General features: G+C 41.6%; 1 protein-coding gene across 3 annotated transcripts in view; it reads right to left on the reverse strand.

Moving 5' to 3' along the window:
* The window catches only part of DIP2B (disco interacting protein 2 homolog B), a 240,991-nt gene that overhangs the window by 83,908 nt on the left and 132,071 nt on the right, over nucleotides 1–25,012 (reverse strand). For all 3 annotated transcript variants that reach the window (XM_080662808.1, XM_080662807.1, XM_080662809.1), the window contains exons 3-4: nucleotides 18,347–18,475; nucleotides 3,589–3,714 (exon numbers count right to left, since the gene is read on the reverse strand). In XM_080662808.1, coding sequence (XP_080518934.1) covers nucleotides 3,589–3,714; nucleotides 18,347–18,475 — 255 coding nt within the window. The remainder of the gene's footprint in view (nucleotides 1–3,588; nucleotides 3,715–18,346; nucleotides 18,476–25,012) is intronic.

Consider the following 25,012-nt stretch of genomic DNA (forward strand, 5'->3'; position numbering starts at 1 on the left):
GAGGCTTAAACTGCAACATGAATAGGAGACAGCGAGTCTCTAACGGGCTCTCAGAAGCTTGGAGAGAATGGATCCTGAACCCTAACTTGGGAACAGCAAATTCCATCCTCTAAACTGAAAGGTGCTAACAGACGCCTTATGATACAGGTCTTCCCGCGTTCCCTAGTATTTCTGCTAGGCATGTGCGTAATTGTAAACTGAGAGCATCAAGACCTAGCTCTATGTGGGAACTGTGAGAAATCACTATGGAGGGGAGAATTCACCTTCTATTTGAAAACATTGATGTCGAAACCAAGGGTCCTTAATACTTTGATTAAATTTAGTTTTAAATTCTAGCTCTGGAAATTCATTCATATTCATTCTCTCTCTCTCTCTCTCTCTCTCTCTCATAGACCTAGTCTTTCCCTCTAATCAGCAATCTCACCACCACCACTCAGGTATCAGGAGACAGTAGCTGGACCATGGTCACATGGTCTGGACCTCTGCCAGGCTAAAGAAAACACCTTGACCTAAGTTATGTTTCAGATCCTGAGCCTTAATATAGAAAGACCCCTGGTTACTTTCCCATGAGACCGAAACCTAAGAACTGTCCTCAAGACCTGAAGAAATGATTCATTACCCTTACCTCTCTGACCAGTGAGCTTCCCAACCCCTAAACCCATTGTGTTTTGTGATTTTGCCCTATATAATCTGTAAACTACACGACATCAGATCTTTAGCATTAGCTCTCCATATCGGGACTGGTCAATTCAATATTAAACTATTTTTATTTCGCCCGCCCAGCTTGGCTCAGTGGTTGAGCGTCGACCTATGAACCAGGATGTCACGATTTGATTCCCGGTCAGGGCACATGCCCAGGGTTGCAGGCTCAATCCCCAGTGTGGGGCATGTAGGAGGCAGCCGATCAGTGATTCTCTCTCATCATTGATGTTTCTCTTTCTCCCTCTCCCTTCCTCTCTGATATCAATAAAAACAACAACAACAACAAACTATTTTTCTTTCTATACTGAAAGCTCCTGCTCATGCATTTTTTGGGGCCAATGCTTGTAGGCAAGGTGGACTCAAGGAAAAACATTGGGGTTCCAGTAACAATGTCCCTAAGAGCACATAAAGATTTTGTATATGCTATTTTCATCGATCCCCAGAAGAGGAGATAAATGAATAGGAAACCTTTTAAAGGTCTTAGGAGAGAGGACTGAATCTTGACAATCATGCAATTATTAAAACATGTAAGGTGAATTGACAGTTTCCTGAAATACGCTTTTGTTCCCATTAGGACTGATTCATTAGGCAGGAATAAACTCCATGTAATTTTTTCATGAAAAAATGTATAGGGTACTATTCTTTTTAATGTTAAAAAGCATGAAGTAACATTTTATGGTAATGTTTAGTGCGGCATATGATACTGTATTGTAATGATTACTACTACAGATTACTTGAGTATACAGGATCAACTAAGTTCCAGGTGCAGGAACTTAAAAAGAAAAACAAAAACATGTAAGGTGATCAAGAACATTAAAGCATATCTTTAAGGCTGTAGACAGAGTGGAACATTCGGGTTTAGAAATACATGAATTCCAAAGGACTATGGTCTCATTCAGCCCGAACAGCCGAGATTTGTTTCTAGGGTGGGTAAATTCCCCTCAGGCAGTGACTTTTGTAAAAGGGGACAAAAAAGGTTTCCATTTCTTCTGAGCATTAGCAAGATCCTTTGCTGCACTCTCACATTTAACCCAAGGCCATGAGAGCAGACTATTTACTCTGAAACTGCGTTTCTTTAATACAGTTCTGGAGAGGATTGTTTCTGAGAACCAAGAGTCACATTGCTCTCTACCCTTTGCCATTTACTACAACTGAACCTCAGCTGCGCTGTAGCACAATCTGCCAACAAGGAACAGCCACAACTGAGAGCCCCCTTTGTCCCTGAGAACCCGACTGCTGTACGAATGCGGGAGGGAAAGCATCCAAGATTTCGAATGAGTGGGTTGGAAGTAGGCACCACTATAGACACAAAAGGTCTTATTGTGATGGTCTGCTAGGGGTATCCTGAATTTCATTTTGAGAAACACTTGAAGCCACAAAGCTATTTCTCTTTCAAACATATTGACACCACAGATGTAAAGGAAAAAAAAAAAAGCACACGCAGTTAATGAGCCCACAGCATACCCAAATGCTCTGAGAAGTTAGCCAAAACCTAGGAGAAAACTTATTAATATGAACATGGACCAGAGATTAGGATCAAGTGTGAATAGCTCAACTTGACAGCTGTGATTCAAAATCAACCACAACAAAGTAACCTTCCTGGGAATCTCCCCAAGAGACACAGTAAGTAGTTTAGATCAAAACAATATGGGGAAATCTTTTACCTAAAGATTTCATTACCAGTACCGTGACCTTAGGGACACAGACACTACATTGAGGCTCTAAAATAGATTTACTGCCGGCCAGTGTGGCTCAGTGGTTGAGTGTTGACCTATGAACCAGGAGGTCACAGTTCGATTCCCCGTCAGGGCACATGCCCAGGTTGCCGGCTCAATGCAGGAGGCAGCCAGTCAATGGTTCTCTCTCATCACTGATGTTTTTATCTCTCTCTCCCTCCCTCTCCGAAATTAATAAAAATATAAAATAATAATAATATGGAAAAGAATAAAAATAAAACAGATTTATTATCTATAGCCTCAGAGGCCTATACAGAGATTTTTGTGGGGACATCTAAAAAAAGTTTTTTAAGTTTTTAAAAACTTAAAGATTCTGAATAGACAAGACAACTTCAAGTTGTTCCAGCTGCGCCTCAAATATGAAATGATAACTCTTAAATTTACTTTAGGAGGAGTAAGAATAGTCTGGGAATAGGAACGGGATGAAGACACTTGGTTTCCACTGATCTCATGACCCTATTATAGGAAGTGATTCTTAAAAATATGTAAATGTATACACAATACATTCACACACACACAGACACACACACACACACACACACACACACACACACACACACGTTTTCATATCTATTACAACTTTACCTGACTGCTCTCCCATCATCTTTAATGACACACAACATGTTGTCCCAAGTCTACTTACTCCTATGACTGTAGCGGAGACAAAGTACCTGAATCAGGAGTATAAATTTGTTAAAGAAATATAGGACTATCGGTCATGTTTTGAATGTCCATGAAAATAGCTATTTAACCATAGCAGAGCTGTGTTAGACTAAGTTTTAGCCTGTATATATTTATGATTACATGATTTTTGGGGTATAGCAAGAATATGCCAGAAATTCCGAAGGAGAAAAAAAAATTTTTAATAGCTTTACTCTTAAGACCTCTTTTTGTGTGCTGTTTACAATGCAACAACCACAACAAGCCCCCATCCGTGTGTGCTCTCACACACCCTGATCTTCAGTGTGTGCTCTCACACACCCTGATCTTCAGTGTGTGCTCTCACACACCCTGATCTTCAGTGTGTGCTCTCACACACCTCTGATGAGGAGGAGAGTGTTCTGGCTCCTTCCTCAGAAAGAAAGACTAGAACTTATTTCAGGAACATCAAAGCAGCAACTGTCAGAGGGAAAGATTGTGACAAACTTACCAGGAGGCGTGCAGGCATCCGCAGGAGACTGGACGAATGTGGACCGCCTTTTGGTTGGCATGGGCAAAGCCATTTTTTGTTCTTTATGCTTTGCCAGTGCGGCCTGAACTGCTTCTGTGTGAATATCTGAAAGAGTAATAAAGATTTGCATTTATCAGCTCCTGGCTCTTAAAGTATTTTACTTCTGTGGGCTGACCTATCACGGCTCAACAGTAGAAAAAGGGATGTTTAGGTGATTTTTATTTATCATTTGTGTTCAAATATAAGGGCTGATGTTACTTGTTCGTCACTTTGGCCACAAAAGAATTCAGCTCTCCACTGAATGTCTAATTGGAATCTCAAAATTAACATAACTAGACAGAACTCTTGATTCTCTACTCCTACTCCCAAACTCCCTTTACATTTCTACAAAATCAGACTATCCTGTACATAGTATTTTGGATTCTGCTTTGATTTTTTTTTTTTTTTTAATTCTTACACAATCCTACTGAGGTAGGTAACAAATGAAGTGACTTCCTAGTTCCCAAAAATTTCTTCTCTTCAAGCAATGGGCCCAATCCACATGTAAACCATCCTTAAAGGCCTGTCTGTAATATATAAATACACCCCTTATAAGGCTGGAACAAGCAGATCCTTTGGGGCATAGGGTAAACTCTGCATCAAGAAACTGCAGGTCCCTAGAGTTGAGTCACTTTAATGACACTGCCTTAGAAAGAAGAAAAGTCCTTGAAGTTCAAGGTTGAGCTCCCCAGAGCTATCTCTCCCTTTCTAGAGATTTCTCATTTATTCCTTTGTTCCTATGATCTACCCTAGATATTTAAGGTAGCCTGAGTTGTCCTGTTTCATTCAACAACAACAACAACAAAAAGTCTCACTAATCTAACTGGAAACATCTTTCTGGGTAAATACAGACACCTACAACAATTTTAAGGGCTGCATGGTATTTTACTGTATGATGTGCCATAATTTGTTCAAGCAATCTTACTTCCAATTTTTGCTACTATTCATAGCAACTATTCACTGCAAGAATAATTCAGTATTTTCACACATGTTCAACCCTATTTCCTTAAGATTAATTCCAACAATTGCTGAGGTATACAGGATTTTTCTCTTACATAGCTACAGTACATTGATTAAAATCCAGAAATTAAAAATTTATAAAACTATTATCTAAACCACAACCTATATTTCAAGTTAGCCAATTGTCCCAATAATGTCTTCTACAGTTTTTTTTGCCTTTTTCCCTGATCTGGGACCCAATACAGAATCACACATTTAGTTGTCATGTCTCTTTATAACCAGGAATAGTTTCTCAACCTTTGTCTCTCATTACCTTAACATTTTTGTACAGATTAGTTATATTGCAGAATGTCCCTTAATTTTGGTTTTGTTAATACTTCTTTGTAATTATTCAGACTGTGTATTTTGGCAGGAAGACCACAGAAGTAAGGTGTCGTCTTGAAATATGATGTCAGGATGCATCTGCCTTATTACTGGTGATAGTAACTTTGATCACTCGATTAAGATGGTGTCTGCTAAGTTAATCCACTGTAAAGTCACAATTCTTCCCTTTAATTAATTTATGGGTGAATACTTTTGAGACTATGTAAGTGTTATATACTTCATTAAACTTTCACCCACTAGTTTTAGCACCCACTGATGATTCTTGGCTTGAATCAAGTATTTCTATAATGATTATAAAATGGTGGTTTTAAAACTCCATCATCCCTTCTGTATTTATTAGCTGGTATTCTAAGAAATATTATAATGGAGATGAAAAATTCCTGTTGCCTAGCATTATAGCACAGCACATTGCTTACATGTTGGTGTAAACAACCTACTGCCCTACCAATCGAATAAAAGTATAGCACATACAATCATATATGATACATAATATCTGATAATGGTAGTAAATAACTATGTTACTGTTAATATGTATTTAGTATATTGTTATTTTAGATTGTACTTTTCTTATAAAAAAAAGTTTGCTGTAAAATAATATGCTGTGTTACCCAGGCACAGTCTCACACATTTTGTGTTTACTGTGTATCTTGATTGTATTATTTTCTCAGGCTTTGATTTAATCTCATGTTGTTTTGTACAGTAAACATGCTGTACGGGCTGGCAGCTAGGAGCATAGGCTGTAACAGACAGCCTCGGTGTGCAGTAGGCTACACCATCTACGTTTGTGTAAGTGCACTCTGATGTCCGCACGATGATAAAATTGCCTAACAATGTATTCTCAGAACATATCCCTGCTGATAAGCAGTGCATGACTGTATATCAATATGGACCTATTGATTCTCATTTTATTCCTTGGCTATTCTGTTACTATTGCTAGTTATTTTGATGCTGTGTTAATATTATCCCAGATTTGCCCAACAGGAGCCCCTTCAAACCAACTCTTATGTCCTTTTGACATATCCCTACCATTTTGAGCAATTCTTTATTTTCTGGTTCAAGATGTTCCAGGCTCATATGGTACGTTCCCTGCTCCAGCACCAAAATTATACATTTCTCCAAGGGGCCTTGGCTCTTCTTAGTGGAGAATGGTACTTAGAACCAAGATCTTAGTATTGGAAGTGCTCTGTGCTATTGAGGTATCTTTCTTCTAAGCCCTTCCAATAGATAAAGTAAAATGAATATAAACATAAGTATTCACACATATATCTGCATCTATTTAATCTATATTGAAAACCACGAGTTCATATTAATACCTCCAATTCCAATTTAACACCACAGAATTCATTCTAATCTTCCTCCATCCCATGTGTAACTCCATTCTCTGACAGTAAGAAATCTGGTTCACCATATCCTCTATGTATTTCCCTTGTTCACTCAGTCCTACAATATACAAAAAGTAGCTTTGAAACTGCTATCCTATCTATCTATATAAAAGGCTAATATGCTAAGTGTCCTTCCCTCCGTCCGGGTAATGGCATCAAGTAGCAACTCCCGGCTTCCTCTCCCTAGTGAATAGCCTCCTTGCAGTTTCTTCAGCCCAGGAACACGACTTGTTTTATAGCCAGGTGGAAACACTACACTATAACCAAATGTCTGAAGCCTTTTCCTGTGCCTCATCTCATTTGATCCTCACAGAAGTCCTGGCGTAGGTAGAAAGGAGACTCAGTGGAATCCTATTTTCTTTGCATTAGCCAGAAAACGGAGATTTGGAAAGCTTAGAATCTTGACCCGACTAAAAAGAAATAAGAAATGGTGGACCTTGCCGAAACCGGTTTGGCTCAGTGGATAGAGCGTCGGCCTGAGGACTGAAGGGTGCAGGAGGCAGCTGATCGATGTTTCTCTCTCATCGATGTTTCTAACTCTCTATCCCTCTCACTTCCTCTCGGTAAAATATCAATAAAATATATTTTAAAAAATAATAAAAAAAAAGAAATGGTGGACCTTGAAAATGACTTCAGGTTTTCTCTGCACAGAATCTAGTCAAACACTGTTGCAGCCCTGACTGATTTGGCTCAGTGGATAGAATGTTGGCCTGCGGACTGAAGGGTCCCGGGTTCGATTCCGGCCAAGGGCACATGCCTGGGTTGCAGGCTCAATCACCAGTAGAGGGCATGCAGGAGGCAGCCGATCAGTGATTCTCTCTCATCATTGATGTTTCTATCTCTTTCTCCCTCTCACTTCCACTCTGAAATCAATAAAAATATATTAAAAAAAACAAAACACTGCTGCAGTTAAATATTTTACCTTTTGTTCTCCCTGCGTGATCTACAATAATAATCTGCTTCGTGTTGATATTTACTGCTGTGTTGCTGACAATTACCTGAAAGAGAAGTTGGGGTGCTTCACAGGGCTGGGAAAAGTTTAGCTAACTCAGAAAGGTCTAATTAAGTAAGTTTATTCTATAGCTATAAAAGGCTAGGTTGACTTGCACATGTGCGAAACATAGAAAGCTCTCACTGGCACCAATCGCATGTGTATGTTTCAATCTGTCATTGTCAACTGTGAATTTGGTTGAAACTTCTATTATAGAGAAACGGCGAATAGTGATATTAAAATATTTCTTCTAATTAATTTCCTTTCAACGTGCACGAATTCATGCACCAGGCCTCTAGTATTACTATAAAAATAAACTTTTAACTAGAATTCAGTATTTGTTTGCAGTTCTTTTTGTCTTTAGTCTGAGTTAAAATACTGTGTTCAAAGTCTATTTGCATTATTTCTCACCCTTTCCCTCTTTGTTGTGGTTATATTATTCTACTGAATAATACAGTTAGGGTCATTTGCTTTTATACATATTCCATAGGTACTTCCCTACATATTCCATAGGTACCTCCCAATGTTGTAGTTAAACAATATAAGAAATACTATTATACATCCCTCTCTCCTAAAATAGAAAAATACATCTGGTCTCTTCGCTAGTTCCTAACACTAAGCTCCTAGAACCCTTGTAATTTTGTGGGTGATAGAAGTGTCTTCAGGATGGGGGCTGTTCACCAGAAAGATCAGCCATAATTAGAAGGTGGGGCCCAGCTGGTGTAGTTCAGTGGTTGAAGGTCGACCCAGGAACCAAGAGGTCACAGTTCAAAGCCTGATCAGGGCACATGCCCAGGCTGTGGCCTCGATCCCCAGTAGGAGGCAGTTGATTGATGATGTTTCTATCTCATCAGTATTTCTCTCTATACTACTCCCTTCCTCTTTCTCTAAAAATCAGTAACATATTTTTTTTAAAAAGAAGCTGGGAACGTTCAACCTTACCCTCCATCCTCCAGGGATGGGAGAGGGGCTGGGGATTAAATGACTAATCATTTAATAAGCATGCCCATGTAATGGAACATCCACAAAAACCCTAAACAAGAGGGTCTGGAGAGCTTCCTGGTTAGTGAACACATCCACATGACAGCAGGATGGTGCATCCCAAACACCACAGGGAAAGAAACTCTCTGGTTTGGGACCCTTCTGGACCTCACCCTATTTACCTTTTTTATCTGGCTGATCATTTGTAGCCTTCATAATGAACTGATAACAGTATTTCTCTGGGTTCTTTCTGTAAGGCGATATAGCAAATTATCAAACCTGAGGAGGGGTTCATGAAAACCCCAATTCATAGCCAGAGATGTGAATAACATGAAACCCACTACTTGTGACACATCTGAGGGTGGGGGCTGTCTTGTGGGAATGGGCCCTTAACGGGTGGAATGTGCAATTAACTCCAGATAGTGTCAGAATTGTAGTAAATTGTAGTATAACTACTTGGTATCTGCAGACAATTGAAGAACTGTTTAATGTAGAAAACCCACACATTTGGTACCAGGAATGATGTGAGTAGTGAAAGTTTTCCTTTAATTAAGACAGTTCCAAAAGGCAAACTTAAAGATGCATCACTGCCTCCAACAATCACTTTCACCCTAATTCCCCCCACTCTCTATAGGTAACCAATCTCCTTAGTTATTGGATTATCCTTCCTGTATTTCCTTTTTGCAAAAATTATCAGATAAGTGTCTATTTTCTTTCTTCTTCTTCTTTTTTTGTGTGTGCAAAAGGAAAGCAGTTTTATTCCAGAGTCACATGTCCTGGGAGAATGGCGGACTTCCATCTTAACAGTGTGTCTATTTTCTCATTTCCCTGTCTTTACTACACAAAAGACAGCATATTATATATACAATTTTGCACTGTGCTTTTTTTCACTTAATAACATATCCTGGAAATCATTTCTATATCATCTACTAGAGACTTTCATTCTTCTTTACAGCTGTAGAGCAATCCATTTATTGTATACCAGTTTATTCAACTACTATCATTTTCAACTTTCCAATATTTTACAATCCTGTATAATAAAGAGATAATATGCAAACTGACCATCACTCCAACACACAAGATGGCCTCTACAAAATGGCCGGCAAGGGAGGACATTTGGGAGGGACCAGGTCTGCAAGGGAGGGCAGTTGGGGGCGATCAGGCCTACAGGGGAAGACAGTTGAGGGGGGGGGCCCAGGCTTGCAGGGGAGGGCAGTTGGGGGGACCCAGGCCTTCAGGGGAGGGCAGTTGGGGGGGACCCAGGCCTTCAGGGGAGGGCAGTTGGGGGTGACCAGGCTGGCAGGGGAGGGCAGTTAGGGGCAATCGGGCCGGCAGGGGAGTGGTTAGGCGTCAATCAGGCTGGCAGGGGAGTGGTTAGGGGTGATCAGGCTGGCAGGCAGAAGCGGTTAGGGGCAATCAGGCAGGCGAGCGGTTGGGAGCCAGCAGTTGGACATCCCTTGAGGGGTCCCAGATTGGAGAGGGTGCAGGCTGGGCTGAGGGACACACACACCCCCCGCCGTGCACGAATTTTGTGCACCAGGCCTCTAGTCCTATATAATAAAAGACTAATATGCAAATCGACCGAACGTCAGAACGACCGGTTGCTATGACACTCATCGACCACCAGGGGGCAGACTCTCAATGCAGGAGCTGCCCTCTGGTGGTCAGTGTGCTCCCATCCGTGGCAGCGCTAAGGATGTCTGGCTCACAGCTTAGACCCGCTCCTGGGTCTAAGCTGTCAGTCAGACATCCCCTAAGGGTTCCCGCACTGCGAGAGGGTGCAGGCTGGGCTGAGGGACACCCCTCCAAGTGCACAAATTTCGTGCACCAGGCCTCTAGTTATAAATAATGATGCAACAAAGAGCCTCATGCAATTATATTTTTATACTGATGAGAGTATATGTTCACGGTAAATTCCTACAAGTGAGACTCCTAAATCAAAAAGTCAATATATTTTTAATTTTGTTACATCTTGCCAAATTCCCCTCCAGAAGAGTTTTATCATAATGCCTTACTACCAGTAATGTACAGGAGTGCCTGTTTACCCATAGCCTCACTTTCAGCATGTGTTATCTAGCTTTTTTGTTGTTGCCAATTGGGTAGTTGAGAAATGGTATCTCAGTATACTTTCAATTTGTACTTCTTTTATCGTTAGTGAGAATAAACATCTTTACAGAGTATTTAAGGGCTATTTAATGTTTGTTTTTGTTTATTTTTTTGTCTGTAAGTGAAATGAATGCTCATGTCACATGACCATTTTTCCATTGGGTTTCTGAGTTTATTTTCCCTTAATTTTTAAGAGTTCTTAATATGTAAGGGATAGTACCTCTTTATCTCTGATGTATGTTAGAAATATTTTCTTTTAGTTTGTTATTTGTCTTCTGACATTGTTTTTATAGTGCTTTGTTTTTTATTTTAAGATCTCAAGTCAACAATCTAACTTTACACCTGAAGGAACTAAACAAAAAGAACAAACTAAAACCAAAGTAAGCAAAATCTCTCTCTCCTTCTCCCTTTCTCTCTGAAATCAATAAAGAAATATATTTAAAAAATTAAAAAATAAAAAGTAGGGGGGAAATCAATGAAAATAAAAGTTGTGTGTGTGTTTTTTTTAAAGAGCACCAAAACTGACAAACCTTAAACTAAATTTATAAGGAAAAAAAAAGAGAAAATACTCAAATAACTAAAACCAGAAATAAAAGAGAAAACATAAACAACCAAAGGGGGGGAAAAAGGAAGAAAAACAAATAAAAACAACCAATGCCATAGAAATAAAAGAGATTACCATGAATAATTATATGCCTGATTGGATAACCTAAAAGAAATTGATAGCCAGCTGGTGTGACTAAGTGGACTGAGCATTGACCTATGGATCCAAGAGTTCCAGGTGTGCCAGAGGCAGCCAATCAATGTGTCTCTCTCATCGATGTTTCTATTTCTCTTTCCCTCTCCCTTCTTTTCTATCTAAAAATCAATAAAAACATAAAAAAAATAAAGTGATAAATTCCTACAAACATACCACCTATAAAAATTGAATCATGAAGAAATAGAAAATCTGAACAGACCATTATAACTAGTAAGGAGATTGAATGTTAATATCCTTAGGTTTTAAAAAAAAAGGCTCTTGCAAATAAATTAGAAAAAATAAACCCCAATTTAAAACAAAAAAACAAAAAACAGGCAATCCAGGACTGCTGGCTCCCAACCACTCGCCTGCCTGGCTGCCTGACTGTCCCTAACCGCTTCTGCCTGCCAGCCTGATCACCCCCTAACCACTCCCCTGCCAGCCTGATCGACACCTAACTGCTCCCCTGATGGCCCGATTGCCCCTAAGTGCCCCCCCCCCCCCACTGGCCTGGTCACCCCTAACTTCCCTCCCCTGCCGGCCTGGTTGCCCCCAACTGCCCTCCCCTGCAGGCCTGATGACCCCCAACTGCTCTCCCCTGCAGGCCTGATGACCCCCAACTGCCCTCCCCTGCAGGCCTGGTCCCTCCTAACTGCCCTCCTCTGCAGGCCTGATCGCCCCCAACTGCCCTCCCTTGCAGGCCTGGTCCTTCCCAACTGCCCTCCCCTGCAGGCCTGGTCCCTCCTAACTGCCCTCCTCTGCAGGCCTGATCGCCCACAACTGCCCTCCCCTGCCGGCCATCTTGTGGTGGCCATCTTGTGTGTTGGAGTGACGGTCAATTTGCATATTACCTCTTTATTATATAGGAAGGATGGCTGGCTATTCATCCTTCAAAATGGCTCAGACTTTACTCTTAACAGTACCCAATGCCCAGGTTCCTTCCCTGGTCGTCCTCTCTTCCATGCTGCCTCTGTAACCTGTAAAAGGATTGCTGTGTTTTCATCTGTGTTTCTCTAGCATCTAAACTGTGCTCGACTCATAGGAAGTCTATAATAAATGCTTGCTGAACAGAATACAATTACCTTCCTTGGTATGAGAAAGTATGTTAAAATAGAAATAAAATGGTCTCAGTGTACCAGTGGCAGCCACCTTAGCAAATGTCACCAGAGACCAGATTTGGACAGAGATAAGCAAAAGTTCTCAGTTAGGATGACAGAGGGAGTTACTATTGCATTTAACTCTCAGCATTAAGTCAGAAGAATTTACACTTAGAGTAAGAACCAATAAGAACAATAATTGATTTAAGGTTTTAAATCTTTTATCCATGGCTATCACTTTAAAAACTATATTTTGCCATTTTTTGTTTAAAATTAATATACATACATTTTATGTTACATGTATCTTGTATTTTACCAAAATAAGAAAACTGGAAAAATATATATATTGGAAAAAGATATAAACACATATAATGCTAAAGTGAAAAATTTCCCTAAAACCACCAATTCCCAGAAATAATAGCACCTCAATAGTTTGGGGTACATATTTTTCCAAGTTTCTGTATCTTTGTACATACTAATATATGGAATTATTATTACTATTCACAAAATTGGGTTATATTGTACATAATATCTTGCATTTGTTACTTTAAAATATATTTTGTACATCTCTCCATATCTACCTCATTTTTTGTGAGCCTTCACAGAATTTTTAAATCAGCTTTCATAGAATTCCATTGTATATGAGTACTATAATTTATTTAATCATTGTATTACTACAAGCAAAACTACAACACACATACATACATAAATACATATTTTTATCTTTGTACACATATGTAGGTGTTTAAAATAAATTCCTAGAAGTGAAATTGCTGGGTCAAAGTGTATGAAGATTGAAAGTGTAAAAGGTATTTCCAAACTGTTGCACTATCACTTTAAGACCACAATATTAACTTACTCTTAGCTCTGAAGAAAATATTTTCTACTGTATTTATATTTATTATACTATTTCAGTATCCCTGAGGTTTACTTAGTTGAAGCAAGATTGCCACATTTAATTGAATCTATGATGTCATTTTAAAACATAACCTGATTTTAGTTATGTTGAAATATAAAAAGCATCCTTTTTATATTAAATGAAATATGTTTCTCTTAGCTGTCTTGGAAAATAAATGATTAACTGCTTATACTCAGAAAAAGCAATTTCTCAATAAAAGAACATCAGTAACTCAAATGCTCACACTAAACAATTAAATATACCTTTCCAAAAGTTTATTTTTACATAAAATATGAAACATGTGATAGCAAACTTGCTAAATCTAGGGCAGTGGTTCTCAACCTTTCTAATGCCACGACCCTTTAATACAGTTCCTCATGTTGTGGTGACCCCAACCATAAAATTATTTTCGTTGCTACTTCATAACTGTAATTTTGCTACTGTTAATGAATCATGATGTAAATATCTGTGTTTTCCGATGGTCTTAGGTGACCCTGCTAGCGGTTCTCAACCTGTGGGTCACGACCCACAGGTTGAGAACCGCTGCTGTAGAGCCTAAGACCATCGGAAAACACAGATAGAGCGTCGGCCTGCAGACTGAGGGGTCCCAGGTTCGATTCCGGCCAAGGGCACATGTCAGGGTTGTGAGCTCGATCCCCAATAGGGGGCGTGCAGGGGGCAGCCGATCAATGATTCTCTCTCATCATTGATGTTTCTATCTGTCTATCCCTCTCTGAAATGAATAAAGAAATACATTTTTTTAAAAAAAGAATTATTCACATTAAACAGGCTTTTAAAGGCCCACTTGAATAATCCTTCTCTGCCACAAGGATTCATAGCATCAGACCACAGAACAAATAAAAACTCCAACTATTTTCTAACATGATAAACCCAGGCTCATAAACGCATGTGAAAAGGAGATGTTCACAGTTACTGTATCAGCAAAGCCTCTTTTTGTAAGAACAGACTGCTCCCTGTTAACTGGATTTGACTCATTCACCAGCACATAATTCACCTTGATCTTTGATAAAGAAATCACTTCCGAAGTTCAGTCCCCAGACACAGCTACCTTTGGACATCTCTGCCAGAAGCACATGAGAGCTAGGTATCATTTTCCAGCGCTAATGTTTGAGCTGAATAAGGTGACACTAATACTCCTTTAAAGTCCTTTTGGCTTTTGTTTTGTTTGAGGTGGCTAATTGCTCAAAAGACTAACATTAAAGGACTTATCACAAAGACAATCAGGCCCTGGCTGGGTAGCTCAGTTGGTTAGAGCGTCCTCTGGATACCCCAAGGTTGTGGGTTCAATCTCCAGTAAGGGCATATATAAGAAGTAACCAATGCAGCTGCTTCCACGTAGCTGCTGCGGTCAAAAAGGAGCCCAGAGTGACATTTTTCCTTGACGGTCGCCGTTCTGTTTGCTATAACCGATCTGCAACATTTCAGGAAAAGACAATGCAAAAAAAAAAAAAAAGAAGAAGAAGTAACCAAACTATCTCTATATATAAAAGTCTAATATGCAAATTGACCCCGTGGGAGTTCGCCTGTGAGACTGATGACTCGCTATGACGTGCACTGACCACCAGGGGGCAGTGCGGAACAAAGGAAGGCCCTGGCTGGCAGCCAGAAGGTCCGGATCAGCCCTGATCACCCGCCAGGCCTAGGGACCCTAACCCATGCACAAAATCCGTGAATATATAAACAAGTGGAACAACAAAATAGATGTTTCTCTCTCTCTAAAAATCAATTAAATAAAAAAGAGGAAAGAATGACAATCAGATCACTTTCCATTAATTGTGTATTTTTCTACACTTGTGACTGAAATGTGTGTAGAAAGGTGCATCATGCCTTGATTTGCAGGAAAAAGAGGTACTGAATAAGTATGTTTGAAATGTCACACAGACGTTGGCTAAGCACAGAAGGAAGAATCAGATCAGATGATCTAAACTCTGCATAAATACAAGCTCTTTACACCAAGTCTGAAACATGAAACACTGTCTATTTTATCATCGTTGGTTGAAACGTCGTAGTAAGCCACCACCAAATAAGAGAGAATTTTTCAGTCCCTCTTTTTCCCTCAAGTATGTATCTTTCTCCCTTTCTCCTCTAAGCTCCAAGGGCCCTTCTTTTGCTATAACCTGTTTCCTGAGCCCATTTCTTCTATGGCTAACTTCTTCTATCTCTGTGGCTTTCTAAAAAAACTTTCTCTTATAATGAGAGAGAGAGAGAGAGAGAGAGAGAGAGAGAGAGAGAGAGAGAGAGAGAGAGAGAGAGAGAGAGAGAGAGAGAGAGAGAGAATTTTCCCTGTTGAACTTACTGACATCAATATTAAATCCTTTTTGTGTACCCATCACTTTACTCAGTATTCTTGTGATTATCACTACACATATTTTATGTTCTTAAGCTATTTTTGCACGGGGCCTCTAGTGTGACTTGTAAATGTAACCCTTTGTATGAAAAGAGTGGCAAAGAGTTGAGTTGAATTCACATCAAATTCTGTAACTTAATTTGCTCTACTTCGGCTATTACTGTTGGTTCATGGAAGCCACAATTCTTAGAATGTACTGAGCTTTCCTTTGCTACTTAGTTGAACAATTTCTAATATATGAAAAAAATGTGATTTTCACCAAAATCCATGCTTGCATACTTCCTCTTTTCTGTTCCCTTCATGACAGCATTGCGGTCCTCTCACAGCTTTCAATATCTTCAGGGTTTTTAAATAACCCTTTCTTTCCTACTTTACCTCCTCTTGCTCTACATTTCACATCTACCCTAAAAAAAGAAGTCCAGAGAGACAATGATTCAAAACCTATTAAATCCTCTTCAATATCCCTGTACCTAACCAAGACACTGAACAGTCTGCTAACCAGCATCTGATTCGCAAACTACACTTTTAGGTATTTGAGCTAAATGTGAAAAAGAAAAAAAAAGGTATAAAAGAATGGGGGTTGGAGGAGGAGATAAATGGTGATAGAAAAAAATAAAATAAAAAGAATAAAGTTTTTAAAAAACAGGGGCTAGAGATCACAGTTGGGTTTTGCTAGGTGAAGGTAAAATTTTTACACTACTGAATGAGTTCACTAAAGCCTTTTACTATATGTCACCAGCTTGGACATAGGATGTAGAGAATCATCTTTTGGTTCTTTACTAACCCTTTTATTATATCCTGTAAAGCAGCTGTGGGCAAACTACGGCCCGCGGGCCGGATCCGGCTGTTCTATCCGGTTCTCTTGCTCTCCCCTCCGCTCCTTTACTTTGAATTTATACTAGTTCACACAAACACTCCATCCATGCTTTTGTTCCGGCCCTCCGGTCCAGTTTAAGAACCCATTGTGGCCCTCGAGTCAAAACGTTTGCCCACCCCTGCTGTAAAGACAAACAAGGAAAACCAAAACCAAAGACAAAACACTCCTAGAAAAGGCCGGGATGAGAGCTGCAAAGGCTAAACCCTCTTGACACTGCTACTGAACCTGGTCTCCAGCCTCAACAGGCAGCACTGGGTTCCTGGGAAATCAGACTTGTGTCTTGGCAACAAATAGGAACTTCTGATAAACTTTTCTATTGTTTTTAATCCTCACCCAAGGATGTATTTTCTATTGACTTTTGGAGAGTGGAAGGAAGGGGGGTTGGGGGGAGACAGAAACAGACAGACAGACATCTATGTGAGAATGACACAACTACTGATTGCCTCCTGCAGGCACCCCGTCTGGGGCCCCAGGGATAGAACCTGCAATCCTTCGGTGTGCAGGCCGACACCCTAACCAATGAACACACCAGTTAGGACATAATACTCTTCTACATCCAGCATTACCTCCCACAAATCCATTCTTAACGAACAACTACTTTCATTCCCTCCTTTCCTCAAGTTATCCTTTAACTCATGTATGTTAAGCCCTGTGCCAGGCATTGGGACACAGCAGCGGCAGAGCATGCTGTCTACAGCTGGAACGCGCTACTAGAACAAACACGAATCTGATTATGTACTGCCCTGCTGAAAATCCTTCAATGCTGTTCAAGATTCCTTCAGATCTGGTCCCTGGTAATCTTGCTAGCTTCATCTCCCACCTCCTTCAGGGGCCTTGATTCTAATATGCAGCCATAAGGAATTGTTTTCAGGTCTGCTTTCTCATGCTATTTCCTTTTACTGGACAACTCTTGTCTTTCTGCCATGACTCAGTTTAGACGTCTTGTTCTCTGAGAAAGCCTCCCCTGTTTGCTTACGGCCAGTTAGGTACAAAGGAAAATTCTGGTGTGGCATGCAGCCTCTGTGTTTGTTTTTTTTAATTGAATACTTTTCCACCCTTCCAGTGTGTGAAAATATATTTCTAATAAAATCAGCTCACAAAATGGCTGACACAGCTCTGCATCCACATCCTTTAGCTCATTTCTCTGAAGCAGTTTCTGAGAGGAGGCAACGAACACCGTTTTTCAATTTAAAAAATGGTTAAGGTAACTCTGGCTGGCACAAGTGAGTCAAAAATCTAGGGAAAGTAAATGTGTATTCCAGCTCATCTCCTGGCACAATAAATGTGCTGCAGAGACTATAACGGGCAGCAAGCAGAAGGGGATGGGACGGGCTCACTGCACCCACACCCCCCCGAGGATCTCTGACGTGTTTCTCTGATCATCAGTCCTGGACATGGGGTGGCGGGAGCATGCTCCCACTGCCAGCCATAGCATGTCGCCTTTTCCCTTCCAATGGGTACTTTTCAGGTCAAAAGAAATAAAATCTAAGAGTTTACTAATTTGAAATTGCATTGTGAGTTTTTGTTCCAGGTCCATCAGTTAATTAACAGCTTTGGCAAACACAGAAGGACCTGCCTCTTCCAGAAGAGTCCACTGAGTTCTCCCTATATACCACCCTGTGTGACCCTAGCCCTCTGCTTTTTTAGTTATTTATTCGCATTGCCTTTGTACTTGTCTGGCCCCCGTCTGCCCTGGAGCACAGAAACATCTTATTTGCTGCTGTATCCCCAGTAAATATTGAGTATCTACAACACCTGGCACATAATAGGCACTCAATAAATGACTGATGAATGAATCAGTATAGACCTGTTGGTACTTCAAGGAAACAGGACAAACGTCAGAAGCTCTGAGAATACACAGTTCATACTAAGTCAGTAAAAACGGTGCCACTGATAACTTCCAGCTCCTCCTCACCTGATCGGTATCGTTCATCCCTGGCTCCCCCAGATCGAGACCGGTGGTACTTGGAAGGAGCGGAAGTTTGAGCTGCAGATGGAGCAGGTGTCTGGTTTCTATGTTCTTTCTGCGCTGCTGAATCCGTTTCTAAAAAAGGAAGTTGGGAAGATGGTTATCTGATAACAATAATAGCTAACATTTTCTGAGCACTTCACATCATTCCCACAACACTCTGAGGTAGGTATTATTACCCCACCTATAGTAAAGGGTTAGAGAGCTATAATATACATACAGAAAAATGATAAAGACATCCAGGTGAAAAAACAGTCATCTTAGAGCCATAACTGTGAATAGGTGATAGGAAAGAAATAGCAAAATGATCTACATAAAATGAGTAAGACATTTCAGAGACTGCAAGAACAGATGGGGCAGGTATAAGACCCCTAATCCTACATACAGTCCCAAGAACAGCTTGCAGAGCCTTAGCCTCCCCAAACATAAGTTACTCCAAATAAACAGATCATTTAAGCAAAACCAGGTGCTTATTATGCAAACATAGCTTCAAGTCATACTTAGTAGGCCCTCTTCCAACTGGAGTCACACCTGAACTGGTCCTTTCCAGTCCCTGGTCTGTTCCCTTATTCTGCCCTCTCAACATTTACTGTCTCATCAAGAATATGGGGAAGAGCTCTGGCCAGTTTGGCTCTGTGGTTAGAGCATCTGGCCCATGGACTGAACGTTTGCTGGTTTGATTCTGGTCAAGGGCACAAACCTTGGTTGCAGGCTCAATCCCTGGCCCCAGTTGGGGTACATGCGGGAGGCAACCAATCAATGGAGCCCTAGCTGGTTTGACTCAGCGGATAGAGCGTTGGCCTGCGGACTGAAGGGTCCCGAGTTAGATTCCAGTCAAGGGCACATGCCTGGGTTGTGGGCTCAATCCCCAGTAGTGGCCGTGCAGGAGGCAGCTGATTAATGATTCTCTCTCATCATTGATGTTTCTATCTCTCTTTCCCTCTCCTCTCCTCTCTGAAATCAACCAATCAATATATATATATCAATGGAAAAAATATCCTCAGGTGAGGATCAACAAAAACAAAAAGCAAATGAATATGGGGGAGGGAGAAAAAAGCAGGTAAAATAAGCAGAAGAAAAACACCTAAGTTCTCTTTTTAGTGCCTTTTTTTAATGGTATTAGCTCCAAAGTCATAATCTATAATAATAAAAGCATAATATGCAAATCAACTGAACAATCCAACAGCAGAATGACCTTCCGGACTACCACGCTATGACATGCACTGGCGCCAGGCCAGCCAAGGTAGGTGCGATGCGATTGGTTAGGGGGACCCCACTATGGCCGCACAATCGCACCGCAGAGGTAGGCCCAGGCCACCCAGCTGGCGGTGCTGCAGCGGGTGGGTGGGGCCTCCCTCTGCAGGGCGACTGATCTGGGGGCCCCACAATCAATCGCCCCACAGAGGGAGGCCCAGGCCAGCCAAGGGATCACACCCCACGCCTGTCGCCCGCAGAGGGAGGCAACTGGTGGCCGGGGGGAGCGGGGGGAGTGGGGGCAGTGCCACACAGATGGCAAGCAGTGGCAGGGCCAGCTGCTGGCAGCCGGGGGAAGGAAAGCCCTGATAGGCCCTGATTGCTGGCCAGGCCTAGGGACCCTACCCAAGGGGTCCCGGATTAGGAGAAGGCGCAGGCCGGGCTGAGGGACACTCCATGCACAAATTCTGTGCACCGGGCCTCTACTTTTAAAAATAAAGTAAGAACATTTAACATGAAATCTACCCTTCTAATAATTTTTTTTTTTGTCAATCCTCACCCCGAGGATAATTTTTCGATTGCTTTTCAGAGAATGAAAGGGAGGGAAGAAGTGGGGGGGGGGGGGGGGGACGGACAGATAGACAGACAGACATCTATGTGAGAATGACACATCAATTGGTTGCCTCCTGCAGGCACCCGGCCAGGGCCCCCAAGGATTGAACCTGCAACCAAGGTATGGGCCCTTGACCAGGAATCAAACCCAAGACCCTTCTGTGTGGGGGCCAATGAGCACATGGGTCAGGGCTACCCTTTTAATAATTTTTTAAGTGCACAATACAGTATTGTTAACTATATGTACAAGGTTGCATAGCAGTTCTCTAGAACATTCATCTTATATAACTAAAACTTTTGACCATTACAGTAATAACTCCCCATTTTCCCCTCTCCCCAGCCCCTGGCAATCAACATTCTACTCTCTGCTTCTATCAGTATGACTATTTTAGATTCCTCATATAAGTGGAATCAAATAGTATTTGTCCTTCTGTGACTGGCTTTTCTACTCAGCATCATATCCTCCAGGTTCAACCATTTGGTCGCACACTGCAGGATTTCCTTCTTGTATAAGGCCTATTTTAAGTTTCTTTAATAGCACTTCGTTGTGCCCAGCAAGGCAGCTTACACATAGCACATTAGGTGTCCACTACCATAAGAGGTCACCAATCCAGCAATTGCATTGCTCCAGACCACAGCTGAGAATCAGCTTGCACAGTGGTCCAGGGAGTACAAGCAACAGCCCCACAGACCTCAGTCAAGGCTGAGGGTACTATAGGAACTGGGACTCAATGTCTTATCATTTTTTAAAAATATATTTTTATTGATTTCAGAGAAGGGAGAGGGGGAGGGAGAGAGAGAGAGAAACATCAATGATGAGAGACTCACTGATCGGCTGCCTCCTGCACGCCACCCGCTGGGGATTGAGCCCTGGGGATCAAGCCCGCAACCGGGCATATGCCCTACCCGGGAATTGAACCGTGACCTCCTGGTTCATAGGTTGACGCTCAACATGCCCGGCTGGGCATGTCACATCATTTAAAAAAAATTATTGGCATGCTTGAGAGGCCGTGTGTAAGAGGTCTTAGCTGACAGTCCCAGCTGAGCCCTGCCTCCCATCGGCCCCCGCCAAGGCACCAGATGTGAGTGAAGCCATCTTGGGCCTTCCAGACCAATCTGTACACACCAGGTGAAAGACTTAGTGACCCCAACTGGCACCATGAGGAGCACAAAAAATCACCAACTGAGGCCTGACACAAATCAGAAGATATAATGTAAAGGTTATTATTTTTTTTAAGTTTGATTATTTTTTATACATGGTTTTTAAGAAGGTAAAAGTATATTTTAGGAAGCTCTCCACAAAAGTGCTTTTATGAATCTAGAAATGTTTTTTTTATGGTTCCTGGTAGCTGAGATTTTTATTATAAAATATATTAACCAAGCAGAACATATTTTAACACTGAGATTTTGAAAGGTAATGTCTGAGGTTGCAAACTGAAGTTTTAAATCAGCCTAAATTCTCTTGGTAATCTACTTCACAGAAGAGTTATACTGAAGTCTTAATATTGTCATACCTTGTTTCATTTGTTGGTTTTATTAATCTAGAATAGAAGTCAGCAAACTATAGCCCATGTCTATTTTTTAAAATTTAATAAATCTTTATTGTTCAGATTATTACAATTGTTTCTCTTTTTTCCCCCCCATATCTCCCCTCCACCCGGTTCCCACCCCACCCTTTGCCCTTACCTCCCCCCACACTGTCCTCATTCATAGGTGTACGATTTTTGTCCAGTCTCTCCTGCACCCCCAATACCCCTTTCCCCCTGAGAATTATCAGTCCACTCTCTTTCTATGCCCCTGATTCTATTATATTCACCAGTTTATTCTGTTCACCAGATTTTTAATTCACTTGATTTTTAGGTTCACTTGTTGATAGATATGTATTTGTTGTTCATAATTTTTATCTTTACTTTTTTCTTCTTCCTCTTCTTAAAGAATACCTTTCAGCATTTCATATAATACTGGTTTAGTGTTGATAAACTCCTTTAGCTTTTTCTTATCTGTGAAGCTCTTTATCTGACCTTCCATTCTGAATAATAGCTTTGCTGGGTAGAGTAGTCTTGGTTGTAGGTTCTTGCTATTCATCTCTTTGAATATTTCTTGCCACTCCCGTCTGGCCTGCATAGTTTCTGTTGAGAAATCAGCTGACAATCGTATGGGTGCTCCCTTGTAGGGTAATTAACTGTTTTTCTCTTGCTGCTTTTAATATTCTCTCTTTGTCTTTTGCTCTTGGCATTTTAATTATGATGTGTCTTGGTGTGGTCCTCTTTGGATTCCTTTTGTTTGGGGTTCTGTGCGCTTCCTGGACTTGTAAGTCTATTTCTTTCACCAGGTGGAGGAAGTTTTTGGTCATTATTTCTTCAAATAGGTTTTCAGTATCTTGCTCTCTCTCTTCTTCTGGCACCTCCATAATTCAGATGTTGGTACGCTTGAAGTTGTCCCAGAGGCTTCTTACACTATCTTCAACTTTTTGGATTCTTTTTTCTTTTTTTTTGCTTTTCCGGTTGAGTGTTTTTTGCTTCTTTGTATTTCAAATCTTTGACTTGATTCTTGCGTTCCTCTAGTCTGCTGTTGGGTCTCTGTATAATATTTTTTATTTCAGTCAGTGTATGTTTAATTTCTAGTTGGTCCTTTTTCATATCTTCGAGGGTCTCATTTTATTTATCGGCCTTTTCTAGGATATTCTTGAAAAGCCTTATAACCGTGGTTTTGAATTCTATATCCAGTCGTTTGTTTTCCTCCATTTCTTTCGTTTGTGATCTGTTTCTTCGTCTCCCCATTTTTCACTGCTTCCCTGAGTTGGCAGGGTGGCTTTGTGTGCTAGGTTTCCTATATGGCCCAGTGGGTCGGCCTCCCCAGTTAACCTGAGGTGGACACTCTTGGTGCACCCCTTTGTGGACTGTGTGTACAGCCTTGTTGTAGTTAAGTCTTGATTGTTGTTGGTATCACTGGGAGGAATTGACCTGCAGGCCAGTTGGCTGTGAGGATCAGCTGTGTCTACACTGGGAGATTTTCAGTGCTGGAGACAGCCTTATAGGATTAGCCTTGTCAGATTGCAAAAGCCTCTGGGCTCAGCTTGGAAGGAGTGGAGTCTCAGGGCAGGGCAGACAGTCTTGGCTTCCCGTCAGCCCTGCTCTTGCGCGCGCGAGTCTCCAGAACTCTGCCTTCCGTGGTTCCCGAGTTTCCGCCTTACAGTCCAGATTTCCCCCGTAAGAGCGTGGGTCCCCAGGGGCTCGCCCGGAACTGCGGTTCAGTGCAGTCGGAACTGGGGTTCAGTGCCGTCAGGAGCTTCCCACTCCCTTCCACTAGGGAAAGCCTGTGGTAACCTCCGCAGTCAGTCTTTGTGCACACTCGCGCCTCCAGACCCCTGCCGCCGCGGCTCCCCTGAGTCTCCAAGTCTCCGGGTGCCCTTTTCTCTACCTGACAGTCCAAACTCCCCCTGTATGAGCCTGGGTCCACAGGGTTTCGCCCAGAACTGGGGTTCAGTGCAGTCGGGGGCTTCCTTCCCCCTCTCGCCAGAGAAAGCCAGCCAGGCACTCCGCTGCCCTTCCTCTCTGCGCGCGCGTGTCTCCGTACCTCAGCTCTTTGCTGCTCCTTCTCCGTGAGCTTTCCTCTTTCCTTCTAGTTGTAGAATTTCCACTCAGCCAGCTTTTCTATGGTTCTGGATGGTGTCCGTTCTGTCTTTTAGTTGTAGTTTTGAAATTGTTGTGCGGGGCAGCAGTTTAGGTGCTTACCTATGCTGCCATCTTGGTTTTTCTCTCGCCCATGTCTATTTTTATAAATAGTTTTATCAGAACACAGCCACGCTCATCTGTTTACACACTGCCTATGGATGCTTTGACACTGTAAAGGCAGAGTTGGTTAGCTGTGGCAGAGACCATATGGTGCTCAAAACCTAAGATATTTACTATCTGGCTCATTACAGAAAAAGCTTGCCACTCCCAGGCTATACCAATAAAAGCTAACATTTAAGTGTTTGCTTTGTGGTAGGCACTGTGCATATAGAAGCACACATAAAAAGTTTTCACGGGGGGGGGGGGGGGAGGGGCAATGGTAAGATATGTACACATATAATACCTTAATAAAAATTTGAAAGAAAAAAAAAAGTTTTCACATTTTGTCTTATTCCTCACAACAATCCTATAAAGTCAGCACTATCAACTTACTATAGAAAAAGAAGCAGAGACATGTATCATTTTATCCAAAGTCACAGAGCCAGAGAATGACAGAGCCAAGATTCAAAACCAGGTCTGTCTCACCCCACTGGTCTCCACCAGAAAAGGTTATAAAAAGGTTGTGATGCCCTCGCTGGTTTGGCTCAGTGGATAGAGCGTCGGCCTGTAGACTGAAGGGTCCCAAGTTCGATTCCGGTCAAGGGCACATGCCCCGGTTGCGGGCTTGATCTCCAGTGGGGGATGTGCAGGAGGCAACCGATCAATGATTCTCTCTCATCATTGATGTTTCCATCTCTCCCTCTCCCTTCCTCTCTGAAATCAATAAAAATATATTCTTTAAAAAAAGCTTATGAAAATTCTCCCAAGACTTTAGAGGAAAGCAATCCGAATTAATAATTTAGTCTGCAAGTATCTAAATGCTTCATGATTTACAGTAAGCAGCTAGACAAGCACCTGTGTTCTTTTTAATCACCTGCCTTCATGTGCAAGATTCTGCAAAAAGCCCCTCTGAAAACTTTCGGCCATTCATTAGAGAACTTATTTAAAACATATTCCAATTGGAGTTGGGGAACTTAGAAGAGGATATGGGCGGGGATGAATGGTGACAGAAAGAGACTTGACTTGGGTGGCG

The sequence above is a fragment of the Plecotus auritus genome (assembly GCF_963455305.1).
Source record: "Plecotus auritus genome assembly, chromosome: 3".
NCBI classification, from domain to species: Eukaryota; Metazoa; Chordata; class Mammalia; order Chiroptera; family Vespertilionidae; genus Plecotus; species Plecotus auritus.